Source organism: Ixodes scapularis, unplaced genomic scaffold, assembly GCF_016920785.2.
Source record: "Ixodes scapularis isolate PalLabHiFi unplaced genomic scaffold, ASM1692078v2 PGA_scaffold12__126_contigs__length_90152505, whole genome shotgun sequence".
Taxonomy (NCBI): domain Eukaryota; kingdom Metazoa; phylum Arthropoda; class Arachnida; order Ixodida; family Ixodidae; genus Ixodes; species Ixodes scapularis.
Genome location: NW_024609838.1, coordinates 29,378,116 through 29,404,919, shown reverse-complemented (window position 1 = coordinate 29,404,919; position 26,804 = coordinate 29,378,116). Strand labels below are relative to the sequence as shown.

Genomic DNA, 26,804 nt, shown 5'->3' with positions numbered 1-26,804 from the left:
GTGAAAAATATGAACAAAAAGCCGACGGCCCGCACTCGACAGAGGTGCACGGCACTGCTCAAGACAGGGGCACGAGACCGCGACGCAAAATGCTGTCGGCGACAAAAAAAAATCTCGACAGTGCATCACTGTGGGGAAGTGCAAAAAGGGCAGCAAGAAAAAAAAAAAAAATGCTTCGCAGAATTTAAAGAAAGAAACTTGAGTGCACACACCGCGGTTCTAACGGATGAAACCTTTCCCCGAAAGAGAATAGGCCCTTTGCACCGACACAACTCCATCCACTTTGTTGTCATGAGCTGACCATTGCGTGCTGCCGAAGATGAGCGTTCCAAGTGCTCGCGTGACACTCCTGAAATGCATAATGCACGGAAGAAACGCCCCGTCGCCCTTACTTTGTCGGCAACCGTGACAATACTATGGATTATTGTCGCACGAAAATGCCCAGCCTATGATCATGGTCACTGCGCACACCGAGACGAAGTGGGAAGGCCGGTACCTTGACCACTTCCTTCATGCCGCTGTCCTTGATGCCCAGGTCCTCGAAAGGGTCGACGAGAGGGACGCCCTTGGGGAAGCGTTCGTAGACCTCCTGGTGGCAGCAAGGAAAAGACAGAACCAAAAAGTGTTTATTCCTACCACTTCCGACACCTCGATTCTGCGGGAGCATCTGTGGACTGAAAAGACATGAGAATCAAATGTTCGTTGGAGCTACAATTCTTCCGATAAACTGCAGTACAGTCTCCTAAAAAAAAACCTTGAAAAGAAGAAAAAAGGCAATTAAAACTGAATTCTAGCATATTTTTGTCTGTTGCGGAAAATCTACTGTTGAGCCGTAGAAACTACTTTCGTTAGTCCACTTCACATGGTAAAGCATACTAGACAAAAACAAAAGAAAAAAGAAGGTTTCGGGGAGTTTGAAATGTTGGCACAGTCATTTCGCCAACCCTCCTTGCCTGGAGTGACTTGAGCACGGCATTACGGTTGTCGGGCGACTTCAGGTCCTGGTTGTAGTAAAGTCGCACGCTGCTGATCTGGTTGATGTTGTCAATGGGCATGGGCACAACCTGGAAGGAGGCAACACGCCACCATGTAAAACATTACGCGCTCTGCACAAACACATGCGCAGGCAAAAAAAAAAAAAAAAAAAAAAAAAACCAACTTAGTGGCGACTGTTATCTCCAAAGTTCTACGATACGTGGAATGCAGTATCTAAGGGCTGCATGACCGTTTAAATTTCTTTTGAAGACATTATAGGGTCGTTTCAAGAGGGAAGGATGTATTGCTTATCAAGTTGTGGTCAATGCATGGCGGGGGCGAGTCCAGAGATGCGAATGATTGAGTCTGAGGGCAAGGGATGTTGTATACCTGCATCTCCCCTTTCTCCCCCGGGGGAGGAGGAAGGACCTTGGAGGTGACCTTGGTCTGGGCACTGTCCCTGGAGACCAGCATCAGCACTTCCACAATGACTGAGGGCTCTCTTGCAGACTGCTCTCCCTGCGTAGATGGAATGTGGACCGACATGGGCTAGCATTCAGCACCAGCTTTAGATCAGATTGAAAAGCGACTGTGTTGTGTGTATGTTTAGACAGCGAGAAGTTAGACGGCCCCAATAGGCGTCTGGTGTCTACACAATAGATGAGAAGTTTAACCAGTGTTATCCTGCGGTCTTTAACGAGCATCATGCACCGGCGTGCATCACACGAATGCACGCCGGTACGATGCTCATCCAGATCGAAACGGGCAGGGGGAGGGGGAACGTGCTTGAGCAGCGGTGTGCTAACAGACCTGGCCGTCGATCCTCGGAGGTCAAATTATGACACCTAAAGGTTTTACCGAAACACTTCCTTTCAAACAATCTGACAACCCAAATCATTAGCAAGTTTCAGTGAATAATTTTATCAGCTTGTTTCATGAACTGTTTTTTGTAACTACTACGGTGAATGTCAGGTACAAATGTGTTTTCCGTACAACTGACGGCTTGTGCAGCACTACTGAAATGGTGGCAACAAACTCGCCCGAAAAAGAGTGGATGCTCACAACGTAGGCGCCCGTTTCTGGTTCCCTCATTTTTAATCCTCCTTTTCCTTTGTCTTTCCTTCCCAAGCTTGCATGATTTGTGCTTACTTTTCTTGTCTTTCTTAAGTTTTGAAATTCTGTCAGCCTCCTCCTCCACCCCCCCCCCCCCCCCCCCCCCCCTTCCCCTTTGAGGACACAATGAAATGTGCTACAGTTGAACCTCGATGTAACGAAGTCGGTAAAATTCGCAATTTACTTCGTTACATTGAAATTTCGCTAAATCGAAATTTGGCTTTAGCATGCAAAAAAAAATTCCGAAACATTTTACGGGTATGAACACTCACCGAAAATGACATTTATTTAGGGGCGAAGTAGTCCGCGAGTTTTGCTTGCGCCTTGTCCGACAGTAGCAGCGGCGTCATACGGCGTTCGAGCGCCCAGAGCGCTTGCACGGCATCCTGCTGCCCATGCGACGCCGTGTACATACCTCCTCAGTACAGTCGCCGACCGATTTATCGGACTTCGCAGGGACCGAAAAAACGTCCGAATAATAGAGCAGTCCGAAAAATCAGCACATTAAAAAACTTGCCTTTATTACTTCCAAATGGGCTTTAAAAAGCCGTAAACAGTGCCTTGTCTCAGTTACACCTCCGTTTGCGTTCGGCAACTTTCTGTTAGCTTGACAATCGCTGCCTTCTTTTCTAGCGTTATGGTCGAGTACTTTCTGCGCTTTTTAACGACACATCGCGGCGGCAGAACAACAGATCGGGCCATGACGTCCAAGCCAGCGCTGACCAAACAAGTTAAGAAGCGCAAATCCACGAGCGCAAAATGGCGATTGGCGACGCGAAGCAACGGAAAAGCAAAGCAAAATGATAATAATGATGATGATGATGACGTGCAGCTAAATGGAAAAAAAGGGCTAGCATAGTGTCACCTAGCGGTAGGACTCAGGAGTACTCAAGTAGCGCTGCCAAACCAAGCCAATCCATTTGCAGCCAACACAAAATTCAAAATGGCCGCTTCTCGATGATGTTTTCCGCTGATCGCTCGCGCCGATTTTGTCCGATTTTGTCCGAATAATCGAACTTTCGGACTTCAAGCTGTCCGAAACATTGGTCGTAAATAAGCACTATTTCTATGGGGTAAGTCATGGTTCCGCCTTTAGGTCCGAAATATCGAACAAGTCCGAAAAATCGGAGTCCGAAAAATCGGTCGGCGACTGTACGTCCATTGCGTCGAGCACTTCCCGAGTGCTCGTGATCTCGGCAGTTTCTTCAGGATGGCGTCCAAAACGTTTGCTTTCTCATCCAAAGAAAGAACTTTCCCTATGGCAGCAAGCACGTAAGTGAACCGCCGAGTTGAAAAATAAAGCTGTTTAGTTTAGGCGGTGCCAATGTTTCCAACCTACACAGCACTCTTGACCGCACAGTTTACTTGCCCCCTTGCGCGCACAGTGTGCTTGCGTCTTTGCTTTACATCACGCTCGCAAGACGATAATCGGTCTTTTCGGTCTTCTCCTAGATGGCACTGCCCGTGCGGTCGCGCGATCACGTCGCTCCTCCGCTGAAGTTGGCTCCCGCGCTACCCGCGGTACAGTGCACTATGATGATCAGTGAATGTCAGTGGTGATGCTGTTATGCCGTGTTAACTTTTTGCTCGGCATTTTCTGGCCAGCCTCGCGGAATCCGCTTTGCCGCATGCCTCGCCGGCGCTACCGGCGCCGCATCCTCGGGCAGCCTAGGAACGTTGGAAGGCCTGTCCCCGTGAAGTAACCTATCAAGCGCTCGCGTTTGCGAATAATTTTTTTTTTTTTAACCACAATTTTTTTGCGAAGTTGTTTTTTAGAGTTGATTTATTTATTGCCTTCTATGGCAATGGCGCTTCGTTATATTGAAATAGCAGCAAATTAGACTTCGTTATATAGGGACTAAAAATACATGGGGTCTATGGGCAAGAAATTATGAAAAATAAAATACTTCGTTAAATCGAGGATTTCGTTACATTGAAGTTCGTTATATCGAGGTTCGACTGTATTAGAAAATAATTATAATCGCTTAGATCCTACTTATAAGGTCAGAATTACGGAGAATGCAGACTGAGGGACTTGTCTGAGTCGCATGACCCACAGTGAGATGAACCGCGTGGCAGTCGTATGTCACGTGACGATGATCATGCGACGTCAGCGGTGCTATGAGGTCCCGTGACACCAACCACGTGACCACATCACGCGACATCAGGTCACTGACACCGACGTGTGAAGGGACATCAGAAGGCATCACGATAAGACACCGTAACATCCCATGATCATGTATTATGTTTTCAAAACAACTTTTCGTGATGTTCTAGAGTTTGAAACCAGCCCGTAAAACCGTTCTGCCTTACAAACGTGTAAAACTTCCACCCGCGGCCCAAAAGACGGGCAGGTGCACAACTTACCCTCACTGCGACAATTTTCTTCTTGGTGTACGAGATGACGATACCCCAGCCAAAGTCGTGCGTGTCGTTCTTTATCTGCATGGACGGGGAAAGGGAGTTCAATATATTATACCGCGCAATCGCTCGGTTTACTGCCGACCTGTTGAGCGTACCCTGGAGGCTCGAAACAGCCGTGCAAAATGCAATGCCAGGAACATGCAAGTCATTCGCAAAATACTCGAGTGCCACATGAAAAAAATATGTGGCATTCTGAAGACAATGCAGCAATTGTAGTTGGAGAGAAGGGATTCCCCCTCTCCCAGTAGCCACGGGTAACTATGTCAAAATTAATGAATCTCCACAAGGAAAAAGAAAAGAAATTAAAACAAATCCGGTGTCCGCGTTTAGGCAGCTGTCGGTCAGCCTTTGAGGCGCGGCGACACTGGTTTACACTGTAGACAAGAAATGTAGCGAGTGCAGTACCACCGCTAGCCTGGGGTCTATAACGTGCACCACATAGTAGTGATGCACAACCCCCACTGGTACAATGCTCATCTAGATTGAGATGGGCAGGGGTGAAGATTGAACCCAGGATTCCTGGGTTCTGCAGTGCGAGCTTTCGCTCCGCCTGCTTCGATCTGTGACGCGCCAACACGCTTGGCCGCCGATTCCCAAATGGCCCTCCGCAGCAAGCCCCGAATGTCGCATTTGTGACATATGTGGCGTGACACCGTTATGAATAAGCGGTAGTCGACTTTTTTCTGTATCCTTTTAGAGCCTGAAGTGCGTCGTCAATAATACTACTACGCACCGTGGTGCAAAGCGCTCGCTCAAGGCCCTCACCTAAGTGAGACACACAAAACGACGCAAAAAGGACACGGGGACAGGTAGAAGGAATACACAGACACAGTGCTGTGTACCGTACCGACTCACCTATCTACAAACATTACTACAGTTTACCTAAGGGGCGAGCTGTGATGCCCTCCGATGCCCTTTCGGAGCAAAATATGACGAAGCACCAACATCACGCTTGGTCGAACGGTCTTCCCTTTCCTGCCCGGGGCTTTCGCAGTGCCGCACGTGGTTCCCACAGTGCTGCATCACCTTACAGTGAACTGTGGCGTGGAGGCGTGCGATACGCTCGCAACACCGCCGGATTGGCTAGCATGACTCGCGGAGTCGGCTGCAGCCCGCCGCAGGGTGAAACGGAGCATGGCGGCGACCTCGACTCACGTGGATCATCCGGCCAGCCTGAAGGTAGGGCACGCAGTACTGGGGTTTGGAAAGGAAGGCCTGCAGCTCTTTGGAGAGCGACGCCAACTGCTGCCGGATCTTGTAGTAGGCCGCCACCTCCGACTCGTTGGGGATCCTGAAGGCGTCCAGCTTCGTCTGCAGGTCCTGCAGCTCTGATCGTTGCAAAGAATGGGTGCAGAGTGCGACACGGTCAGTCTGAAATGAGCCTTTGCTGCTCTTGTAACGGAGAATGTGCTTTATCAGCCGACTTTCATAAAGTTCTCTTTTTCTTTTTATTGTAAAATTAAATTTTTACGGGTCAGGCCCGGTAGGGAGGTAGAAACAAAAGGCATTTCTGCGTGCTTAGGCCTCTACCCTCCCCTAGTATAGAGCAAGTAGACAATCATATAAAAAAATACACACACAGAGGAGAAACAAAACAAGACCACATGGCATAATCATGCGTAATATACACAGGCTCGTCTAAAAGAAAAATTGATAAAATATGCTTAACAAAAAGTTATTGTCGCATTTTTACATCCTTATACAACATGGGAGACAAAATATTAATTCCACAATCATTGAAAATAATGTGGTGTTCAAGAAATAATTTCTTAAACTTGACTCATCATAGGGACGCAAAAAAACAACGCTGGCCTCATTATGAGGCACAAAAAAATCTGTTCAGAAAAGCTGACACAGAAAAATGAAAAAAAAAAAAAAGAACAGAAAATTATAATCTTGATGTAGGTTTACAGCATTTCGCATATGTTTAGTGTAAAAATCTTTGACATTGCAAAAGTTCAAAAAAGTTTGCTTCCCAAAACCTATTTCGTTGTGAAATTGTGTGTTTTTTTTCTTTTCATTCTTATATTTATGAAATGACTGAGAAAAGTCAGCATGTTCGTTAAAAAATATTTAGCAGTGAAGGAACATGATAATTAAATTTTTGTTTTCCGTAATTTCTTTTTACCTTCAGTGTTTTTCACTTTGCCTTTCTCAATTCATAGTATTGTATAGGGACTTCATCTGTTTGATAAAACTTCCGCAAAGCATTACACTCATAGGGAACCATATAAGCAGACTTCAGTTTCCTGGAGGGATTTGAACTCGCCACCCCAAGATTGCGAGTCAAGTGCTTTGCCCACTGAGCTATCCAGGGTCGGCAGTCGGAGCACGCAAAAGCAAACCAATCGGTTCGGCACACGAAGACTTGCGCGCTTCACGGCCTTTCCTGCCACGCTGCGCCACCTCACGGCGTGTGTCAGAAATGAGACTGAATCTTCAGTAGGAGGTGCCCTTCAGCCACCTTTCCCTCCTTCCTTGGAAATCCCATCACACATTCTGTTCTGACCAGTCCTTGCCAGCACGACCAAAAATGCATAGCACTTATGGGGGCCAGCTCTTTCGCTTTCCTGCCCAAGTAAAGGATGTAGCCTCGCTAGAGCGTGCAGCGCAAAGCGTGCAGCATCCAGTCTTACGATAACATTATTTTTAAATGTATGACATCATCTTAATCTCACAATAACGGCGTCATCAAGAAAAGCCGAGGTAAGCGAAATTCTGGTGGAGGCCCTAGAAATAATAAACAAAAAAGGTACCCCCCCCCCCCCCCCAAAATTTTGATTTCTTTTTTTGGGAGGTGTCAATGTCTATGCACGTAACATTCATACAGATCCACCATCTATGACACGAGACCGAGGTCAAACGAAGACGAAGGGACATTTTCGAAGTCACTGCGAATAAACTCGAGCAAGATCCTTCGGCAAAAACCCCTGGTGGTTTCAAAGGGAGTCAGTAAGAGGGACGAGGGTGCCACTCACTCTTGTACAGCACGGGGATGGAGGAGTTGTTCTGGAACTGGAAGAAGGAGCGCTCCAGGATGTACTCCGGGTTCACCTCCTCCACGCGCATCAGGTTCAGCACCATGTTGTACGTCAGGTGGAACGCGCTGTTGATGGGGTCGGGGAGGCCCTGCGTGCAAGGGTGGACCGCCGGATAGTCGGCGCGTGCCCGACGGAAACGGTTTGAACAGCAAGGGAACCAATGGATCGAAATCCCTCGAAATAAATCTCGAAAACCAATTTCACAAGGTCTGCCACTGTAATTTAGCACAAAAATGCAACTTGGTGGTGCATTTTCTTGGGGGGGGGGGATGAAGACTTGATTTAAAGGGAAGATGAGGCACTTCTGCATTTCTGAATAAAACACTTGAATTGCGTTCATTTGGCCTTTAGAATAACATATATCACAATTATGTTTCAATGCAACGCGCCGAAGAGCCCTAAGAGCAATTTCAAAATAGTGCTGAAGCCCCACCTTCCTAGACTTGGGCAGCCAAAAGATTCGTCGGTGACGTCACGTACAATGACCGTCTTTCGCGTTTACCAATACATGTGCAGCAAATGATTTGGGCATTCGGGTTCACGGGGTACAAATACACTAGAATTCCTTTCTAACTCATTTTTTTCAACAACCTCCATAGCTTCCCTATACATGTTTGCAAGTCTGGCTTCAAGGCGCTGCCATCTTGCTTGGCTGGGGTGCGCTTGGACGCGCTGTAATCCAATTACGAAGCCTTGCTAAGGCGTCGTAATCGGATTATGGCCGTGCCCAAGAGCGCACCCCACTGAGGAAGATGGCGGCGCTCTGAGACCGGACTTGCAAACGTGTACAGTCAAAAGTTACAACTAAGAAACAAATGTATTTTATGATTCAGTATGCACTTCAACCTTTTCTTCTGTGAAAAAAACAACACAAAAAAACATTGTTAAGGGTGTTTGATTTGACAGAAACAACAAAAAGGGGGAAAAAATAATTCTAGCTTTGCTCTCGTTTCCAGTGTTGCCCAATAAAATGCTCCAATGGCCCGCAGGAATGCTTTTTCACATTTTTAGTCTAAAAAGACAATCTGCATATTACTAACCAACTTGAAAGTTTTGCTCCTTAGTTGTAACTCTGATCAAGCAAAGTTTGCTCGTTGACATTTACAAAAAAAAAAACAAACTAAAACAATGAATATGCCACCCAGACGCAACTTTGTGCCACATTACAATGTCCAGGCATGTAAAACTCATTCTCGAGGTCTTTTTAAAGTAGGTTTGATCTGTTGGGTATTCGGTGTAGGGCTCTTGAAATGCATGCTTCACACTTGGTGATGCCAACAACGACACCACTGATATCAAGACATCTTAAGTTCTGCTCCCTTAAGGCACGGCTCTAAACTTGCCTTGACGATGTCCTTCCCTGCAGCAGGGCTCATCTTCTCATCGATCATGAGGATGACAATGCCGCGGTCGTCCAGGCCGCGCCTGCCGGCCCGACCGCTCATCTGAATGTACTCTCCAGAGGTCACCTGCCGACGACAAGAGAAACGGGGCACTCGTTTTAGCGCAGAACGCGTTTCGTTGGCCGATTTTCGAGGAGCTCTGCAACGTTTGGCTGCAACGGCCGGCTGTGACGACGCCAAAAGGCGTTATGCCCGTAGTACCGTAGGTCGTGTAAAAAGACGTCAGTCCCTTGGCAGGATTTGAACTCGCCTCCTCGAGAATGTGAGCTGGGCGCTTTGTCGACTTAGCTATCCAGGGAAGGATCACTCAAAAGCGAAGCCCCTGGCGCAGCGCACGAGGGAAGGAGCGGCCCACAAGCTACGCATTGCTCTTCTTCCTTAGAAGTGTGCTTACCCGTCTTTGTGAGCACGTTTGAGCTGGTATAAGTTTTATCATGAGAAGAACCATGCTAGAAGGAAACAGCTGGTAGGTGTGTACTATCAGGTTGAAAGAAAAGGCGATCACCGGAGCGCGTGCCGCTCCGTACATCCTGCGCCGCCTGTCAGCGATCGGGGGAACCCTGGGCGCATGCGCTGTTCAAGTTGAAGGTGCGAGGCTGCGTGTCCTACTGTTAGGTGCTCAGCTCCCGGCTGGTGCACCTGTGCTTCTCCGCGGTGCCGCTGAGGGTGCTCTAAGCCGTCGGCGAGCTTGCGGCGATGGCAGCCAGGAGCTTGAACCCCAGCGGCGACGGCTTAGAGCACCCTCAGCGGCGCCGCGGAGAAGCACAGGTGCGCCAGTCGGGAGCTGAGCACCTAACAGTAGGACACGCAGCCTCGCAGCTTCAACTTGAACAGCGCATGCGCCCAGGGTTCCCCCGATCGCTGACAGGCGGCGCAGGATGTACGGAGCGGCACGCGCTCCGGTGATTGCCTTTCATTTCAACCTGATAGTACTTAGGTTCAGAGTAGGCAAACAAAAGCAAAGCTGGATTCACTTTAATGAAACTATGTCAGCAGGCTCTTCTGTTCATTTTGAGTGACAACCAAGGAGCCCCCCTCCCCCCTTCTTTTATGACATTATTGTACTAAAACGGGTTGAAGAGCTTAAAGAATTTTGCAAACTATAGAGTACTATACTACTAGAGAGAAATATTTAAGCACGCAGGTCATAGTCATGCATCAGTGTAAGGTTAAACCATGCTTAAATCATGTTGAAATCAGAATAACCTCTGCTTGGAAGTAGGTGCCATTTGTAAGAATTTGGGTGGTTGAGGAAACAAGGGGTGTACGAACCAAAGAAGGTACTTTGGGTGATCTCTGGGTATCTACTAAATGAGCTAGGGAACCTATGGATCAGACTCTACCAAGCTAAAAGAAGCTCAGTACTTATGTACACAAACTTCATTTCACAAGTGTAATGGCGGCTGAAGGAAATCCAAGAGTAGATGCAACTTCCGTGGCTCTGTAATGTCCATTCAGGAGATACATAAACTTATCATCAAAAGCTAAATTGTTTACAGTAATCTGTTTGGGTCATATTCACATCTATTACACTAATCGAAGGTTCAGCAAAAGTTAATTTATTTTGTACTTTGTTGACTTGCTTAGTCACTGCCAGGTGTGCAAGTGTGAATTACAACTTTGAACAGACCAAGCTCTTAGATGAAACCTTAGTGTTAAGAAGGTTGTCAGGCTCCTCAGAGGTGACATGAAAGCCAAAGTTCTGAGAAGCCCCTGGCCAAACACTGACTGCCAATATTCCCAAAGATGGCAAAAGCCACTTGTTTGACCACTGTCAGACAGTGACATAGGTCAAGGATGCCCCAAAGGAGCTCCGAAGGTATGCTTACAACACAGCAACGGCATCCTTACCCATCGAAAGTCCTTCCCGTCGAATTTGCGTGCGTTTGTGAACAACACGGTTCGTGCAGGCATGTTCAGCCCCATGGCAAATGTTTCCGTGGCAAACAGGGCCTGCAAAAGGAACACGTGGAAATACGTATAAACTTTCCGTACACCCAACAATATAATTGTGATCAAAGAAAAAAAAATGTTAGATACTTTACACACCTTACAAGATGCTAGGCACACTGCACTGCTGACGACATCAAGCGTAGACCTCGGTGCAAAAACACGAGTCCGATTCCGTAGAAAAAAAAACTACAGATACGCGCAGAGTGATGGAGCAATATACTCGGGGGCAACTTTCTGTGGCAATCCAAAGAAAAGGGGAAAAAATGCATGTGCACTGCTTCGCCAACGCTGCCTCAGAAAGTTATCTTTGGATGTAGAGCCTCAACTGGTACAAATTCCGAAGTAAGTAGCAGCAAAGATTGGTCACCTGTAAAGAAGCAAGCATTTCACAAACTATGGTGCCACCTATGTACGGACGTGCGCCAGGGGAAAATATTTTTTTTATATTTACGGTAACTAAATAAATTTATAGTGCTTGATTTCCTCTTCAAAAATCTGAAGTTAGATTTGATATAAGCTTTTTTTTATGTTCTAGATGCAACACACGTGCAGAAAAAACACCTTCTTACGCACACGTGCGGCATGGCAAACAGCTTAAAAGAGCCTAGTAAAATAAACTAGTTCGCTGCTTTTAAACCACAGAGTGCAATGAACAAAAAAAAAAAAAGTAATGTGTGCACGTCTTTTATTTTAAAATAATTAAAAATAGCTATAATGCCATTTTCAAAGGACTAACAAATGTTTCTTAAATTTTTATACATATAAACAAAGATACATTCTAACCAAACCTAGATAGTTGCAATTTTAATATTTTAAAGTATATATGCAGGCAAAATTTGGTTGTGATAGGAGAATATTAAAACAAAAACTTTTGGTGTGCAAACTGGGAAGATGGCCCAAAGCACATGGAGAAAAACGCATTCAAATGTTACCATAGATATGTGGCGATACTCTTTCGAGGCGAAAAAGAGAATATTTTTTAAATAATTTTCTGTGAGGAATTAAAGCCACAGAAGACTGCGATAAAGAGAGACGGCTAGGCCTACTTTCCCAAGTAAACGTGATGGCGGCGACGTCACAATTTCAGTGATGTGATCGGTTTCAGTCGTTTTGGAGCAGCGCTCGGAGCAGCCAAAAGTCAATTTTGGAGCAGCAAAAAGAACTTTTGGAGCATAAATGCACACTTCATTTTCGTGCATAATCACTGCAAATATTACGTTAAGATTCATGTGTTGACCCGTCCAACTAGGCAGTGTCTACTTTGCCTTCTCAATTATGTGCAACCTTCTGTTATCATTGATTACGCAGGAATGTCGATTCCCTCAAACACAAAACTAGCTGTTTACTTGCATGTAGAGGCACCAGACATAATAGCAAGATGACCGATTAAGGAGAGCACAAACTCCCGTGAATGGTTATTCCCGGTACGGAATCCCAGTGAAATAATGCTAGAATAAAATCAGTTTCAGGACCTAAAATTGTTTCCTTCAAGTTCAAAAAAAAAAAAAAAAATCTCTTGTCATTTGAATATGAAATGTCAATTACATTTTATATCTAGACCTTCATAAGAAAAATCGGCTTGGGAACGATTAATGCTTAAAAGCAATCCCGCCCAACACATTGAGGCCCTTCCCAAGCGTGCATCCACTACTTCTGCTAATTTAGTTATCATTTACTCACACCTATATAAAAGTGACAACTAAAGAAAAAAATTAACATAAAACATAAACCTAAAGACGAGTCTATATAAATATTTTCGCAAAATTAAGTATCCTTGCTAAATCTAGAACTGGAAAAAGATACCGCCATAATATTGCAGTCAGCCTATCATATGTTCCAGCCGAAGTTCTATTAAAAAATTGACATGTCTCGCTCTGGAGGAATGTTCTTCCCCTTAGCACACAGGTGCGCTGCGGTGAAACAAGACATGCAAAACTGCGATACCTACTCTGTGGTTGTCGCTTCACTGCAGTATGTCAGTGTGTGGTGAGAAGCGCAGTCAACGAAATTATCTCACCCGCGAGAACAGAACACGAACATGAGAATTATTGCATAACTTCAGAATTTGTCAGTGTTTGATGCGAAACCATATTGATTAGTATGTTATTTGATGCAATAATCTTAAGTTCTGAAAACTTGCACAATCCTGTAGTAACAATCTGGCCAAGTTGTGAGGCCTAAGCTATTATATTATCAGTATTACTAAGTTAAATTTAAGTTTTGGCTCAATGTTGGTGCAAATTCCTGAGATTCTGGTAAAATGTAGCAAGATGTAGCAGGGTGGCGCAGTATGGTGCCACCCTGCTAACCTACTACAAGGACAACACCGTTTCGTAACCAGCACAGAAATGAGAAAGTGTGTCTTTGTGTCTTCTATTCCTGGTCTCAAGGTTTCTCATTATGGATAACTGGCACTTATTTTTTTTTTACTAAAAGTATGAAGATCTAAAGATGATAATACATCAAAAAATCCAAAAACAAACTTTTATACAAAAGATAGTAATTTTTCGACCCGCATCTCTCCTTAACATAATAACAGCAAATTACTCTCGCTTTACAAATTATATATAAAGTAACACTTGAACCCGGCCAGCAGAACATTCTAACAGAAACATCACCCATGGTGAGATAACGTCCAATCCGGCTAAACTGCCGAGAACCTCACCTTGATGAGTCCTTCAGCAAACAAGATTTCTATGGTCTCCTTGAGAATGGGAAGCAGGCCAGAGTGATGGACTGCAATGCCTCGCTTCAGCAACGGGAGCACTTGTTCGACCTGTTCAGAATTTTATCCATTTCACAAAGCGATGCAACACCCATTATGCGCTCAAGTAAGCTCTCTGAGAAACATGCTCTAAACTGAGACTCAACAAATGTTCTGGCAGGCTCCACTGTCAATAATGAGTTTCGTTTGCACCAAGTAGAAGAGCCTTCAGATCATAAAATCAATTTACAAGAAAGAAAAAAAAATTGCTAGGCAATTGTGTTGCATACGGGAAATGTTCTAGCATCATGAACGCTTATATCGTTCAGCAGCACGTTTAGCCTCTCAGCCATATGCCTACATTGACGGCACTCTTCATCAGATGATTAACGCATAGCATGTGTGCACTTGAAATGATAAACCTGGTGATCTTCCAGAACCTTCTGACCCACTCCACCACTCCCACCTTGCCTCCTCGCCTACCTCTCCTCACTCCACCCCAGGTCACATGACCTCCCCATTAACCAATGAGCACCAAGCACCTCACTCCTCCTCTCCCACTCATCAACCAATCAGTGTCGAGCCTCGCAGTCATGCTTTTATCCAGGCTTCACTTTTGAGCTTGACGAAATGCTGAACACCTAGCCAAAGAATGTTTCACATTAAAATAAATCCAGTGCATCATTATTTTTAGTCTTTGCGAATAGTGGATTTTGAGTCTGAAGCGAATTCGAAGCGAATAGTGGTTTTGGCCAAATATTTTCGATTCAAATACCGAATAGTTTTTCCACGCCTTACACTACCATTCCTTAATGCTTAGACGAAAACCCAGCTAAACCTGTGAAGGTTATTCCACTTTTTCATTCATAAGCTAAGCTTAATCTGTCTATATTTATTAACTGTGATCTCAGAAGGTCTGGTGTCTTGGGATGGCAAGTAAACGACGGATTTGACATAAAATGAATCCTATATAGATGGCCAACTATACCAATTGAGTGAACTTACAAATCTTGATATATAAAATATTTTTTCTTTAATCTCAAAATAAAGAAGAATGAGCCGGACATGATGAGCAATAGTTGTAAAAGCATCTCTGCCTAACATAGTATACTCTTCCATAAAAGTTTAATTTTGAAACTTTTACTACAATGTAGATATATACATTCACAAAGTTTCCATTTATTTTCAAATACAGTCAGCACGGGTGCACCATCCCGCTTTGAATGTATGCTTTTCTTGAGCACGCAAATATGATATTGTTTATCGCGGCGGGTTACCCTGTTAAGTGCGCTTCTTAGCGAGCACCGATGTAATGCGGAGAAGCAACAACAGCAGAGCTCACTTCCGCGGGTTTTGCTTCTCCGCAGCACACCGGTGCTTGGTAAGAAGCGCACTCAACGGGGCTAACCCGCCATAATCAACACTTCGAAAAACGCGAATAGTGCAGTCCTTCTCGAAGCGAATATCAAATAGTGTATTATTCGGAACTACTATTCGAAATTTAAAATATTCGCACAACCCTAATTATTTTACTTCTTAATGCCTCAAACTATCATACAGGCATTAGAGACTTACTGTAATATCAATGTAAGGAAGTCCTATGGTGAGTTTATGTTTGCACAGGCACTTGAAGGAACTAGTAAGAAGTACACTATTATAAAGGTACAGCAGTCCGGCAAATTGACCTTACTGTGTACAGGAATCGAAAGGTGCCCGCCCTTTAGTACCTCTTTGCATCATACTGTAACAGGGATTTATACGAAGCTACATAGTATCATGTCAGTGGCCTAGATATTGAGATCTTTCTAGTGCTGTCTTCTGGCAGCTAGAGAGATTATTGCTCATTACCAAATCTAGTCCACATATCCATCCGTACAACATATTGGTATTCAATTACTGGAGTTAGAGAGAACACAAGCCCAACCTTTTTTTTTAGTAAACAGCTAACTGTGTATATTTAGAAAGGCATTATATATGTAAATTCAATGTAAACATTATGCCAGGAAGTTATGCCAGGAAATTAACAAAGAAACAGTCATTTCTTGGGGGGGGGGGGGGGGGGGCAATATGACAGCGACTAAAATTTTAACATAGTAGTTCGCACTTGGCCCAAAAACAATGCCACGCTTGCAGAAAACACGGGTCACGACACGCCGCCCTAACCTGAGGCAATTTCTGGTCTTCTTCGGAAAGGGAGTCCATGGCGTTTCGGAAGACCTCGTCCACCAGTTGCTTTTCGTGATCTGGCAATAGCAACAAACAAGATCACGTCAGTCTAAGACCTCAGAACCCTTTCACACATTTTCAGCAAAGAGAAAAAAAAACGTCCCGGTACTGAAGTGCTTTTTTAAATCCTTGTTTCATGGTCATAACTCAATCTACAAGCTCTAAACACCTTAAAAAACCCAAAATTAAAATTATACCCATCGGTTTATTTGCGTGTTAAAGTAATTGAAAATTCCGACACTTACCGTTGGCGCAGAACAACAGATGGCACTACCGAACCTTGCTGAATATGGTCGAATGAAGGACAGCGCTTATCAGCTACTCGCAAGCGATGGGTTCCTGCATGGACGAGCGGGACTGGTCGGCCGCTTGTCCACACGGGAACCCACGTGGCTAACAAGCGCTGCCTGTCATTCGACCATATTCAGCAAGGTTCGGTAGCGCCATCTGTCCTTCTGCTCTCAGGATGCTTACAGCTCGTAGATTGAGTTATGCCAATAAAACAAGGACCTTAAAAGCACTTTAGTGCCCCTTTAAAGGGGTGGTGAACTGAAATTTGAATTTTGATACAATCCAGGAGCTCTAGGCGGGACGCTACAATCCCTACAACACTACTCGTAAGGCAATATCTCGAACGGACGGCCGTATTTTTGGAAAAAGAGGTCGAGATTGAACGAGGCTGACGAGGCGTGTGACGTCAAGATATCTCGTTTCCTCCTCTCTTCACTTCGCCCCCTCAAGGCGGCGAGGCGGGGAAGACGCGAGGCCGTTCCCTTTCCTTCTCGGAGAAACAAGATGTAAACATATCTGTCAAATGCGCCTCCTTTTTTTTAAAAATACGGTCATCCGTTTGAGATCTTGTTGTATGAGTGACATTTTGGTGTTTGCAGCATCCTATTGCAAGCTTTTGCCGCCGTGTTTTGTGAAATCCAGATTTTAGTTCGCATACCTTTAAAGGGAACTCCGGCATTTTCCTCATAGTCCCCAATTTGCCTGTAAATTTGCTAAACACACAAACAAACATCGCTGAGATATTACCCCGAATATTGAGCCATCATTTTTTTTCCAAGTTATTGAATTTACAACTTTGGTTTTCACTGTGTTTTTCAGAGTGAGGGTCTCTACTGGCAACAATAAAAAAAGTGACGTAAGGGGAAGGCAGGGGTTCTCTCTTTGGACTGCACTTTGTTCCCAACTGATTACAATCAGTTGCATTGTGTCAAATGAATGCAATGGAAGCTTGCTCCAGCACTCGCGTAGCAGCACAAAAGAAATTCTCGACATAATAGACTGCCCACTCGACCTGCAAGCCTACCCTCCCCCAAACGTTACGGCACTGAAAAGCGCGGGTATATTCGAACGTTGGTTTCACCATCATTTTCACTCACCTATCACACAGCAACTATTCTGAATTTCGCGGTACTAAATAGCATACCAGAAAGAGTAAAGGCCGGTGATTCCGAAAAATATAGTAAGTTGTAAAGCTAAAAAAAATCGCCAGAGTACCTTTTTAAGACCTTCCATCAAATGCAACGAAAGTGTGAATGCAATAATGCATATTTCCTATACGGAGAAGAAGGTGTAGTGTTGGCGCACTGCCCAGCCCCCACTCCGCGCAACACCAGTGGCCCTCCGTGCCAGGACGTCAAACCAACGGCTGCGCCTGCGCTCAGCTGTCGACGCTCGCTCCCATGGCCTTGCTACGTTGGATTTGACACCAACAAAAGGAGAAGACCCTCGAGGCCAGCTCCCTCGGAAACTCACGGGTTGTCAGGTCCAGCCTGGCCATCTGGGTGGCGTAGGCCTCGCACTCCTTCTTGCTGAAGCTGAAGACGATGACGGGAGCGTAGTCGCGTTCCATGATCATCTTGACAATCTTGTAGCAGTTGGACTCTCCTACGACCCCCAAAACGAGAATGAGAGATACTTGTGTAAGTGCCTCCGACCTATGGCACCTGGAACGCGTCTCCGATTGGTCATGTTTCCCGCATCCTGAACAGTGGTCCCTCGATTTCTACCCGACGATGTGGTAAGAGCGTCACATTGTCTCCGGCCACGATCCTGACGGGATCACGGCGGCAGTGGCAGACGCCAGTTCTGCCCAGGTTGCCATCCAGCTTGACGGTACGCGGAAGCTAAAGCGGCCGAGAGTCGGGATCTTATGACGACGCAATGCTTGCATTCGCTCATACTTTCCGCTGGGACTTCAGGATTTGGGAACCCGGTACTGACATAATAACATCTGTGGATAAAGCAATGTAACGTAGATCTGTTTGATTCACACTTACTAACTATCATCACGCTGCTGGCGTAACACTTATGAAATCCAGTTCGAACCTGCCTAACCTTGCATCACTAGAGAACCGTCTCGCTCGCGTTTGTCTGACGAGATCCATCATAATCCTCCGTTACGTGAAAAGCTACCGATACTTCCCTTTACATACCGTAGCGCCTCGATCGCCAACGTGAGACAGGCGTACCATCGAGTAAAACTACAACTTTTCACAGTTCATTTGTACTCCGTCCGACGCTTCCATGAAACAAGCTTCCAGCAATTGTGATGACTTTGTCTCACGGCGCCACCTTTAGGGGTGGACATGGGCTTAAATTTCAAATTTTTCTGAAGAAATTCATTTTTCAAATTTAAGTTTCTTGGTTTTACAAACTAATTATACACCCTTACACTAAATTTGATAACCATACGCCAAATAGTTACATTGATATAAAATATTTTGAACACATTGTGAGGCAGTAACAAAGAAATGGAGTTCAATGTTCAAATAAGCTTTTCTCAGTTCCACTTTTTGTGGCAAATTTCATACAAAGGAATCTTTTGCTCGAAGGTAAAAGTATTTTGATATCACACCTACATATTGCCGTAGAATATTGCGCATCCGCCCATACCACACTAAGCGCCCATACCGGAATTCGTAAAGATCTGAGAAAATATGCACAGTACATTGATATGTAAAACTGATGACCGGACAAGCGCCATTTTTTCGCGATTATCTCTAAATTTTGAGTGGGCGCTTCCCCGGTATTTTACAGTATGTTAAATCTCCCCGAAAATTTCGTTCTGATCACTTGATTAGTCTAGAAGTTAAATCTCTGGCCAGTGTCCCTCCTTAAAACTGCTGTAACATTTTCACTATTTGATTATTTTATTAACAGCTAATTATTTACATTCTAGGAATTATTTTGTGGTTTTGTTTCATATATAGAGCTGTATTCAACTCCCTTCTGCAATATCCTCATGACCCAGGAAGTATTTGAAACAAATTAAATGAATAAATCATCCGCCAGGATCGCAACATCCGACGACATGACACGGTGGCCTCCTGCGACCTCGTTTTTCACCACTTTGGGAGCCAAACGCACCAGTCGAAGACGCATTCCGGGCGTTGTACTCGGACCATCAAAAGTAACGGGACGTGTGACCCAAGTTCCGAGGGAGCGACCCCCTACCTTTGAATCCGCCCTTGCGCCCTTTCATGGCAGAGTCGCCCTTGGCCGCGTCGCCGGCATTTTGGAGGACCGTCATGGCCTCGTTGAATTTCTCCTCCTTGAAGTTTCCCTTGAAGATGGATCACGAAAACCCAAAGTTTGTCAAGTTCTCCCCCGCGAGTGGAAACCGACTCCACCCGTCGTTTGAGGTCGCACTCACCCCTTCGTCCACGACGAGGTAAAGTCCGCTGCCTCCCGCAGGGAAGATGTAGTGCTGAAGCGGGACCGGCCGGTATTCCGTGTAGACGACGTGACAGGGCTGGGAAACAGACGCACAGTCGTCGTCAGACTCCGATGCAACGCGTCACAAGTAATCGGATTAGTAGTGACAAATCTCTGTGGCAAACGATTATGTAACTCTCTAGTTGCCTTTCCCCTTTCTTCTAAAGTAATCGGACAGGTAACCTGACCAACAACAGGCGTCCGGAAGAATTCCGGAAATGCAGCGTCACACCGAAGGTATTCAAGTAGCAACCACATTGTATTTGCCGACAGAAATTGCAAACGCTGATGCTGCACATTACAAGTACAGTGCTCAACGAAACGAAATGGGCCAGCGGAACGCGTGGCCTCCAGAACTTGCTGCGCCATCTACCGATAAAAGACGGGCTGCCTGGTGACGCGAGTCGGAGGTGTGCAAAGCTGATACGAGCGCTCATCGGCTGTTCCCACGCTGTGCACAACCCCCGATGGGTAATCTCTGCAGAGTGATAGCCTTTTTTTATTATTTAATCGCCGCGTGGTTTTATCGCGATCTGTTTGGTTGCCCTGTGCATACTTTTATCTTGTCTCAAATATGAAAGAAAAGGAACAAAAGGGCAATATTTTTTTCTTTTAATAAAAAGCACAGTGCCATTTCACTTCACATTTATTTTTCTATAAATTGTCGGTTCACTGCCATCAGTATCCATTCGTGAAGATGCCGTCGCGAGTGCCAATTCACGAACGCTGGCGAATTGTGGCCCTATGCCGCGCGGGAATGCCCCAACGAGAAGTCGCCCGGATGACAGGAAGGACCCGAACCGCAGTGGCCCGAATTTTCACGGCGTTTCGAGACGACAACGGCCGCATCCATGACGCTCCTCACGACGTCCGCCCAAGGTCCACTACCAATGAAAAAGATCGATGGATCGTCGCGGCTGCAGTCGACCAGCCTTTTATTACGGCCCGTGACATTCGAGGCGAACTTGGTCTGAATGTCAGTGACCAACTTGTGCGACGCCGTCTTGCAGAAGCGGGTATTAGGAGCTATGCTGCGTGCAAGAAGCCAATTTTAACTCCTCGACAAAAAGATATCCGCCTGCGGTTTGCCATGGAAAAGACATCATGGACGATTCAAGACTGGAAAACCGTTGTTTTCAGCGACGAGTCCTCTTTCTCAACTGACTGGCACCAAGGAAAACAAGTTTGGAGACCGCGAGGTGCACGGTATGTTACTTTTGAGCAACACGACAATTTTTAACAAGCCGGATCTTATAATTTGTGATTTCGATGTTTCAGGTATGATGCCCCTTACTTGCAGCGTGTGGGCAGGAGTGGGCGACAAACCGTTAACGTCTGGGGGGCATTGTCAGCGGAAGGACTTGGTCCACTTGTAAGAATCCAGAGGCTTAACTCCGAAACGTATTGCGACGTCATTGAGCACGAGCTCATTCCTTACGTTCTTGAGGGACCTTTCCCTGACGGATGCTTTTTTTTTCAACATGACCTTTGTCCTGTTCATCAGTCAAATCGTGTGCGTGACCTTCTAGAGGAACGCGGAGTGGCGGTTATGCCATGGCCCCCAAAAGGGGCTGACATGAACCCCATCGAGAACATCTGGGGAAACATGAAGATCCAGCTATCGCGGCGAGGACTTCACTCCGTCACGACTGACCAGCTATGGGATGCTGTGAAGGAAGAATGGGACAGGCTGCGGCAATGTCCAGAGTTGGTGGTGAATCTTTATGAATTCCTTCCGCGTCGCACGAATGCTATTTGTGAAGCCAATGGAGAGTTCTGCAAATATTAGAGTAAGGTGCTGATAATAAAACAAGCTCGTTACTTATATTATTTTTTTTCTGGTAGGCGCAGCATTGTGTAACATGTCAAATAAACTATGTTGACACAGCACACGCTTTTTAATGACTGTCAGACGCTCGCTAAAATTGAATAAAACCACGAAAAAATAAAACTACCGTAATATCCCGAGTCATCGCCCACCCCCCTACCGCCTGAAATTCATTAAAAAAGTGGGGTGGGCCATGTCTCGGTGGGTGAGCACAAACACTTTAAAAAAAGCGGAAAAAACCGCCTATTTTTCTCTGCGTATCTAGCGCTGATGCACAAGAGATACATCAAACTCAAAACTCGATTTAGTTTCGTTGTTTTATAGAAAAAAATGCTCACGAAAGAATATTTTACTATAGCGAAGTCCGTTGCTTGCATACGCGCTAGAAACACCGCCGATCTGCATATAGCGCGAACGTTTGTTCCGTGAAAGAATGCCACCACTATGTTCTCTTAGTTAGTAAAAAAAAAAAAAAAAAAAAAGTTTACAAGAAAATAGAAAAACCAACCAGGCGCAACGAGCGAGCGAGCGGACCAAAGAAGCGACCAAGAGCAATGCTGGGAAAGCGGGAAAGCCGGCGGTCGCGTTGGCAAATACTTTGGCGTCGGGCCAAGTCGGGCGCTTGCGCAACTTTCTTGTTTGGTGCGTACATACGTGCGTCCGTGCACGGCGGGCTATCAATGAACGGTTGGGACGCTCTGCAAACGTCTGTGTAGGGCGTTCCAGCAAAGCTTTATTTACGCGTTGGCTTTGCCTAAAATATTGCACAACCGCGGTCGCGACGGGCGGGAAGAAGGAGCGGGTTCGCGGTGACCTTACTTCGGCGGAGACAGACTTTGACCTAACACTCCGCGGTTACATTAACAAACTCTTATTTTGTTATCTGCATCGTTTTCTTTTCGCACGGATACACGACCACTTCGGGGTCGCTCACGGAGGAAATGCGTAAACAAAAAGAAGTGTCTTTCCCTCCTTCGTTTTACTTTGTCACGGACGTACGTCCTCCAACTGTAAGGTCCGCGGCCGCGTCATTCGGGTAGGATGAGTGTTCGCGGATCGCAGAGTCCGCGCTGGGGTATTCGAAGGGGTGGGCGATGACTCGGTGTTTTTTCGGAAATCGATATTGGCCCAAAAATTGGGGTGGGCGATGGCTCGGGGATGGGCGATGACTCGGGATATTACGGTATCTGCATTAATATATTATAGCTGCAAAAGGCCGGACGCGCTGGCTCATCAATCTTTTATGGAATAAAAAATGAAGCTTTATCTTTTCTTTTTTATATATTTGAAGCAAGATAAACTCATGCACATCATCACGACAGTGTCTCTGAGGAAAAATAAACGTGGTCACTCCGCAAAATCATGGCCTGCGCAGATTATCGGGGGTTACGCGCCTGTGTGCGAACAGCCGCTGAGCGCTCGTATCAGTTTTGCGCATGTGCGACTCGCGTCACCAGGCAGCCCGTCTTTTATCGGTAGATGGCGCAGCAAGTTCTGGAGGCCATGCGTTCCGCTGGCCCATTTCGTTTCGTTGAGCACTGTACCATATGCTTTGCACCATAATGTTTAGAACTTGAAATAACATGCGGTGCAGACTATTTACAAACGTCAGGACGAGACATGACAGATTTTGTGAACGGCTAATTATGTTGATAATCTTTTTTGTATAATCCAAGCTGCTTCATGCATTTATAGAGCAGGCATTTCTCAAGGTGTGCTAGACAGAATTGTTTTACGTGCGTAATATGCACAGGATGCGAGATATATAAGGAAAACTTTTTCGAGGCTGAAATTTTCCCAGGAACTATACATCGGGTGCACATTAAAGTCCAAGCAATATTGTAATGAGATTAGTAGTAATTAATCGCACAAAAAAATGATTATGCAACTGTCTAGTTACGTTTTCACAACGCCTAAAGCAATCGTACGGGTAACCTGGCCAAACAATGGGGCATGCAAAAGGACTCCTGGAACTTGGTACATCGCACCGAAGGTACCCAGGCGGTGGTCCCAACTCACCTGCTTGTGCAAGTGGCAGACCCACTCCGCAAACTGCTTGGCGTTGGGGATGGTGGCCGAAAGGAACACATAGCGCACATTGTCTGGCAGCAGGATGATCGTCTCTTCCCACACCACGCCTCGCTCTGCACAGAAAGCGATGCGTCTAAACGTTGAAACACATCCAAACATTGCGGCACGTCCAAAGTCGGCCATCGCGGGCAGTAGGGACTTGGGATTCGAGACTCACCCTTGTCTCTCATGTAATGAATCTCGTCGAAGACGACCCACCCGACCTCCCGCATGATCTCGGAGCCCTTGTACAACATGCTCCTCAAGATCTGCAGAGAAAAGGTTGTGTCACGTCAGTATGTGTTTTAACAATCAAATATGTATACAGAGGTGAACCGAACAAGAGCGTACTGAGAGGTAGGCCATTGGCGCTATCCTGTCTGATGAGACGCCGTCCCTCGTTTCCCAACCGTATCACTGAGAAGTTTGCCACGGTCTCCCAACTTTCCCTAGATCCTCCCTGGCCGTTGTGGTAAAATTTACCAGCAGAGTTGTGGAACAGGGATGCCTACAATCACCTGTAGTGACAGTGGTGACACGCTGGGCAAAGAAATCGAAACACCTTGACAGTTAAAATTAATTATTTTCACATTTCGAGCATCCTTTGATACTCTTTACATTCTCAGATGACCGATGGTAGTCACTGTTGAGACCCTTACATTCTTAGATGACCGACAATAGTCACTGCTTGCTTAAATTGTGAAAGCCAAGCACTCTGCATGTGCATTTCAAAGAGTGGGCCGCCTTTCTGTTTTCCACGATTCCAGTCATGTTTTTCTTATTTTCTGAATCTCCCAACTTCCCACGAGTTCCCTTAACTTCCTGCAAGTTTCCCTAAATTTTCCTTCCAGGTTCTGCCAGGTTTTCCGTCGGCAGTCACCCTCATCCCTGAATACCCGAGTGAACGAGTCACCTCTGTTGTCATGATGAGGCAGCTGGCGCTAGGGTTGATGGTGACATCGCCCGTCATGAGGCCAACGTCCTTGAAGTCGTCCGTAAACTCCCTAAACTTCTGGTTGCTGAGAGCCTTGATCGGAGTGGTGTAAATGACCCGCTGCTTTTCTCTGAAGCCCAGTGAGATGGCGTACCTGAAAATGCAAGGTGCCACTTTTACAAATAGAGGGGCTAAGACCCCAGCTATAGTCTGGTAAAGAAAAGCAGGAGAAATACCTCCCACAAAGCTCTCTGCTTGCCGTGATTTGCAGTTTCCTCCAGTATTTTCTCTGGCAAAGTGGAAAGTGTGGAGAGCTTTGTGGGAGGGATCTGTCCTGCTTTTCTTACCCTGCAGCAGACTATCGGAGAGTGTAAGTCGCTTGCTTACTAACAAATCAGCTTGGAAGCCTCATAATCGCAAATATTCGCACCAGCTACAGTTGTTAAAACCCACAAGAAGTTGACATCTCTAAAAAAAAATTTCTACTATATATCCCCAGAGATAGCCCACTTAAAATCGACGGCAAACGGTATGAAAATAAAAGTTTGTAAACTCACGTTCGACGTGCCATTAAAAAGAAAAAAAAATGTTACTCTCAGATTTTGTGATTTTCGTAACTTGCGATCGCAAGACGGAGCGATGAACAAAAAACGACTGTCCTTCCTCCCCGATCCGCAATGTTCGCTTATCTCCCGGTGTAGTTAGGTAGCGCCGTTTTTGTCGAGGTGCCCAGTGGCCAGGCCCTGCAATTACTAGAAATGGGCTATCTCTTGGAGTTTCAGGCAAAAATAATTGCAAATCATGGCAAAAATAAGGGAGGGCTATCTTTCGGAGGAGGGGCATCCCTGGGGATATTACGGTACTCATAATGTTCACATATGGCTATTCCAACTATCTACTGCTTCAAACAACCAAGAGGTTTGTAGTTGGAACCACCATAATCAATCGCTTTGTTCAAATATTTAATGAACAGCTTGAGTGTCTGTACACAACCAATTTTCGCCACTACTTTCTATAAATAATGTTTCTAAAATATGCTAGCAAAACATGAAAACTGTAGCAAGGGGAGTACAGTGCACCTGTTGGGGTTTTGCACCTAAGGGTGCTTGAACCTCTGTGAGGTTGAAACGATACATCATGTTCAAAGATATAATTCAATGCTTGAGTTCACACATTAGATGTATAACCATGAAAGATATTGACCACAGAACTTGTCAAGAAAGCAACAAGTAAGGTCGGGGAAACAAGGTATGTCCCAAGTTTGCAATTATCCCATGTTGACACATTGCTATACTATGCTTTGGCCAGATGCGAAAAAATTACATTCGCATTATTATTATTTTTACTTTTTTTTTTTTAATTAGAGGTGCAAGTGCTAGAGCCACAAAAAAATCTTTGTTTAAAATAACGCCACCGAGGTCATGATTTGGATTGCATTGGATTATGGTGGCTTAACTTTATGTGTTGGCTTTTGCTGACTTGCCTAACAATGAGTGTGGGGGGCACTTTCTGCACCTCTGTTTGTCAAAACAACCTAAGACGCGGCAAGCCGACAGACTCCAATGGATGCTAGCCAAGCTTTAAACGAACACTTAAAAAATATTTTTTTTTTGTTTTGTTTTTTGTTGTTGCTTTTTCTTGGGGGGGGAAGGGGAAAAGTTCATTTTGTGGCATACATATTCCATCCAGGTACAATAAGAATATTTTTTGGGGAGTTTAACGTTTCGAGACACCTGACAAAAGTGTGCGTAAATGCTTGCACCTCGTTCTCCAAGCAAGCGAAGACACGAGTGCAGGCCTTTCTCTTTTTCCTGGCACCAAACCGCTTTCAGAGCCACAGAGGGCCACTCACTCGGCCACAACGGTCTTTCCGGCCGAAGTGTGGGCGGACACCAGCACGCTCTGGTTGTTCTCCAGGCAGAGGATGGCCTCCTTTTGAAACGGATCGAGGATGAAAGGGTACTCGCGCGCCGTCGAGCCGTCCGTGCTGCGCTTGAGGGGGACATACTCCATCCCCTCGGGCACTGCGACCTGGGGGGCAACAAATGTTTGGGAGCGCATCTCTGTGAATTCGTCGGACCCCCGTTTCAGTTTCGTTTTTGTACTTTCCGGTTTGTCTGCTGGCTTACGGTCCTTGGGTCAATGCAAAACGAATGGTCACTTAGAAACAATAAAAAAGGAAAACATGAAACCTAGACGAAAACAGAACAATGTGGCTTCTAACTCTCACGGCCGCTCCTCCTCTCTACTCATTTCATATCGGTAGGAAAATGCCACGACCAGCCTTTATCTTAAAAGGCGCCTTCCATACTCCGCTTTACCTTACGATAGACTGTAACGCAGGTTACCAGCCATCCCAGCGCTTCGAACCTATTGCGTCACATTGTGCACCTTTTGAAGTGCATGC

The 26,804-nt window shown here is 45.7% G+C and overlaps 1 protein-coding gene across 1 annotated transcript in view; it reads right to left on the bottom strand.

Moving 5' to 3' along the window:
* The window catches only part of LOC8026444 (exosome RNA helicase MTR4), a 38,133-nt gene that overhangs the window by 7,349 nt on the left and 3,980 nt on the right, over positions 1-26,804 (bottom strand). The window contains exons 4-20 of the mRNA XM_042289497.1: positions 26,250-26,428; positions 24,377-24,551; positions 23,642-23,732; positions 23,413-23,537; positions 19,504-19,602; positions 19,305-19,413; positions 17,604-17,735; positions 15,777-15,856; positions 13,575-13,685; positions 10,808-10,909; positions 8,897-9,022; positions 7,491-7,641; positions 5,668-5,840; positions 4,456-4,530; positions 1,366-1,494; positions 954-1,064; positions 497-589 (exon numbers count right to left, since the gene is read on the bottom strand). Of these exons, the coding sequence (XP_042145431.1) occupies positions 497-589; positions 954-1,064; positions 1,366-1,494; positions 4,456-4,530; positions 5,668-5,840; positions 7,491-7,641; positions 8,897-9,022; positions 10,808-10,909; positions 13,575-13,685; positions 15,777-15,856; positions 17,604-17,735; positions 19,305-19,413; positions 19,504-19,602; positions 23,413-23,537; positions 23,642-23,732; positions 24,377-24,551; positions 26,250-26,428 (2,061 nt within the window). The remainder of the gene's footprint in view (positions 1-496; positions 590-953; positions 1,065-1,365; positions 1,495-4,455; positions 4,531-5,667; positions 5,841-7,490; positions 7,642-8,896; positions 9,023-10,807; positions 10,910-13,574; positions 13,686-15,776; positions 15,857-17,603; positions 17,736-19,304; positions 19,414-19,503; positions 19,603-23,412; positions 23,538-23,641; positions 23,733-24,376; positions 24,552-26,249; positions 26,429-26,804) is intronic.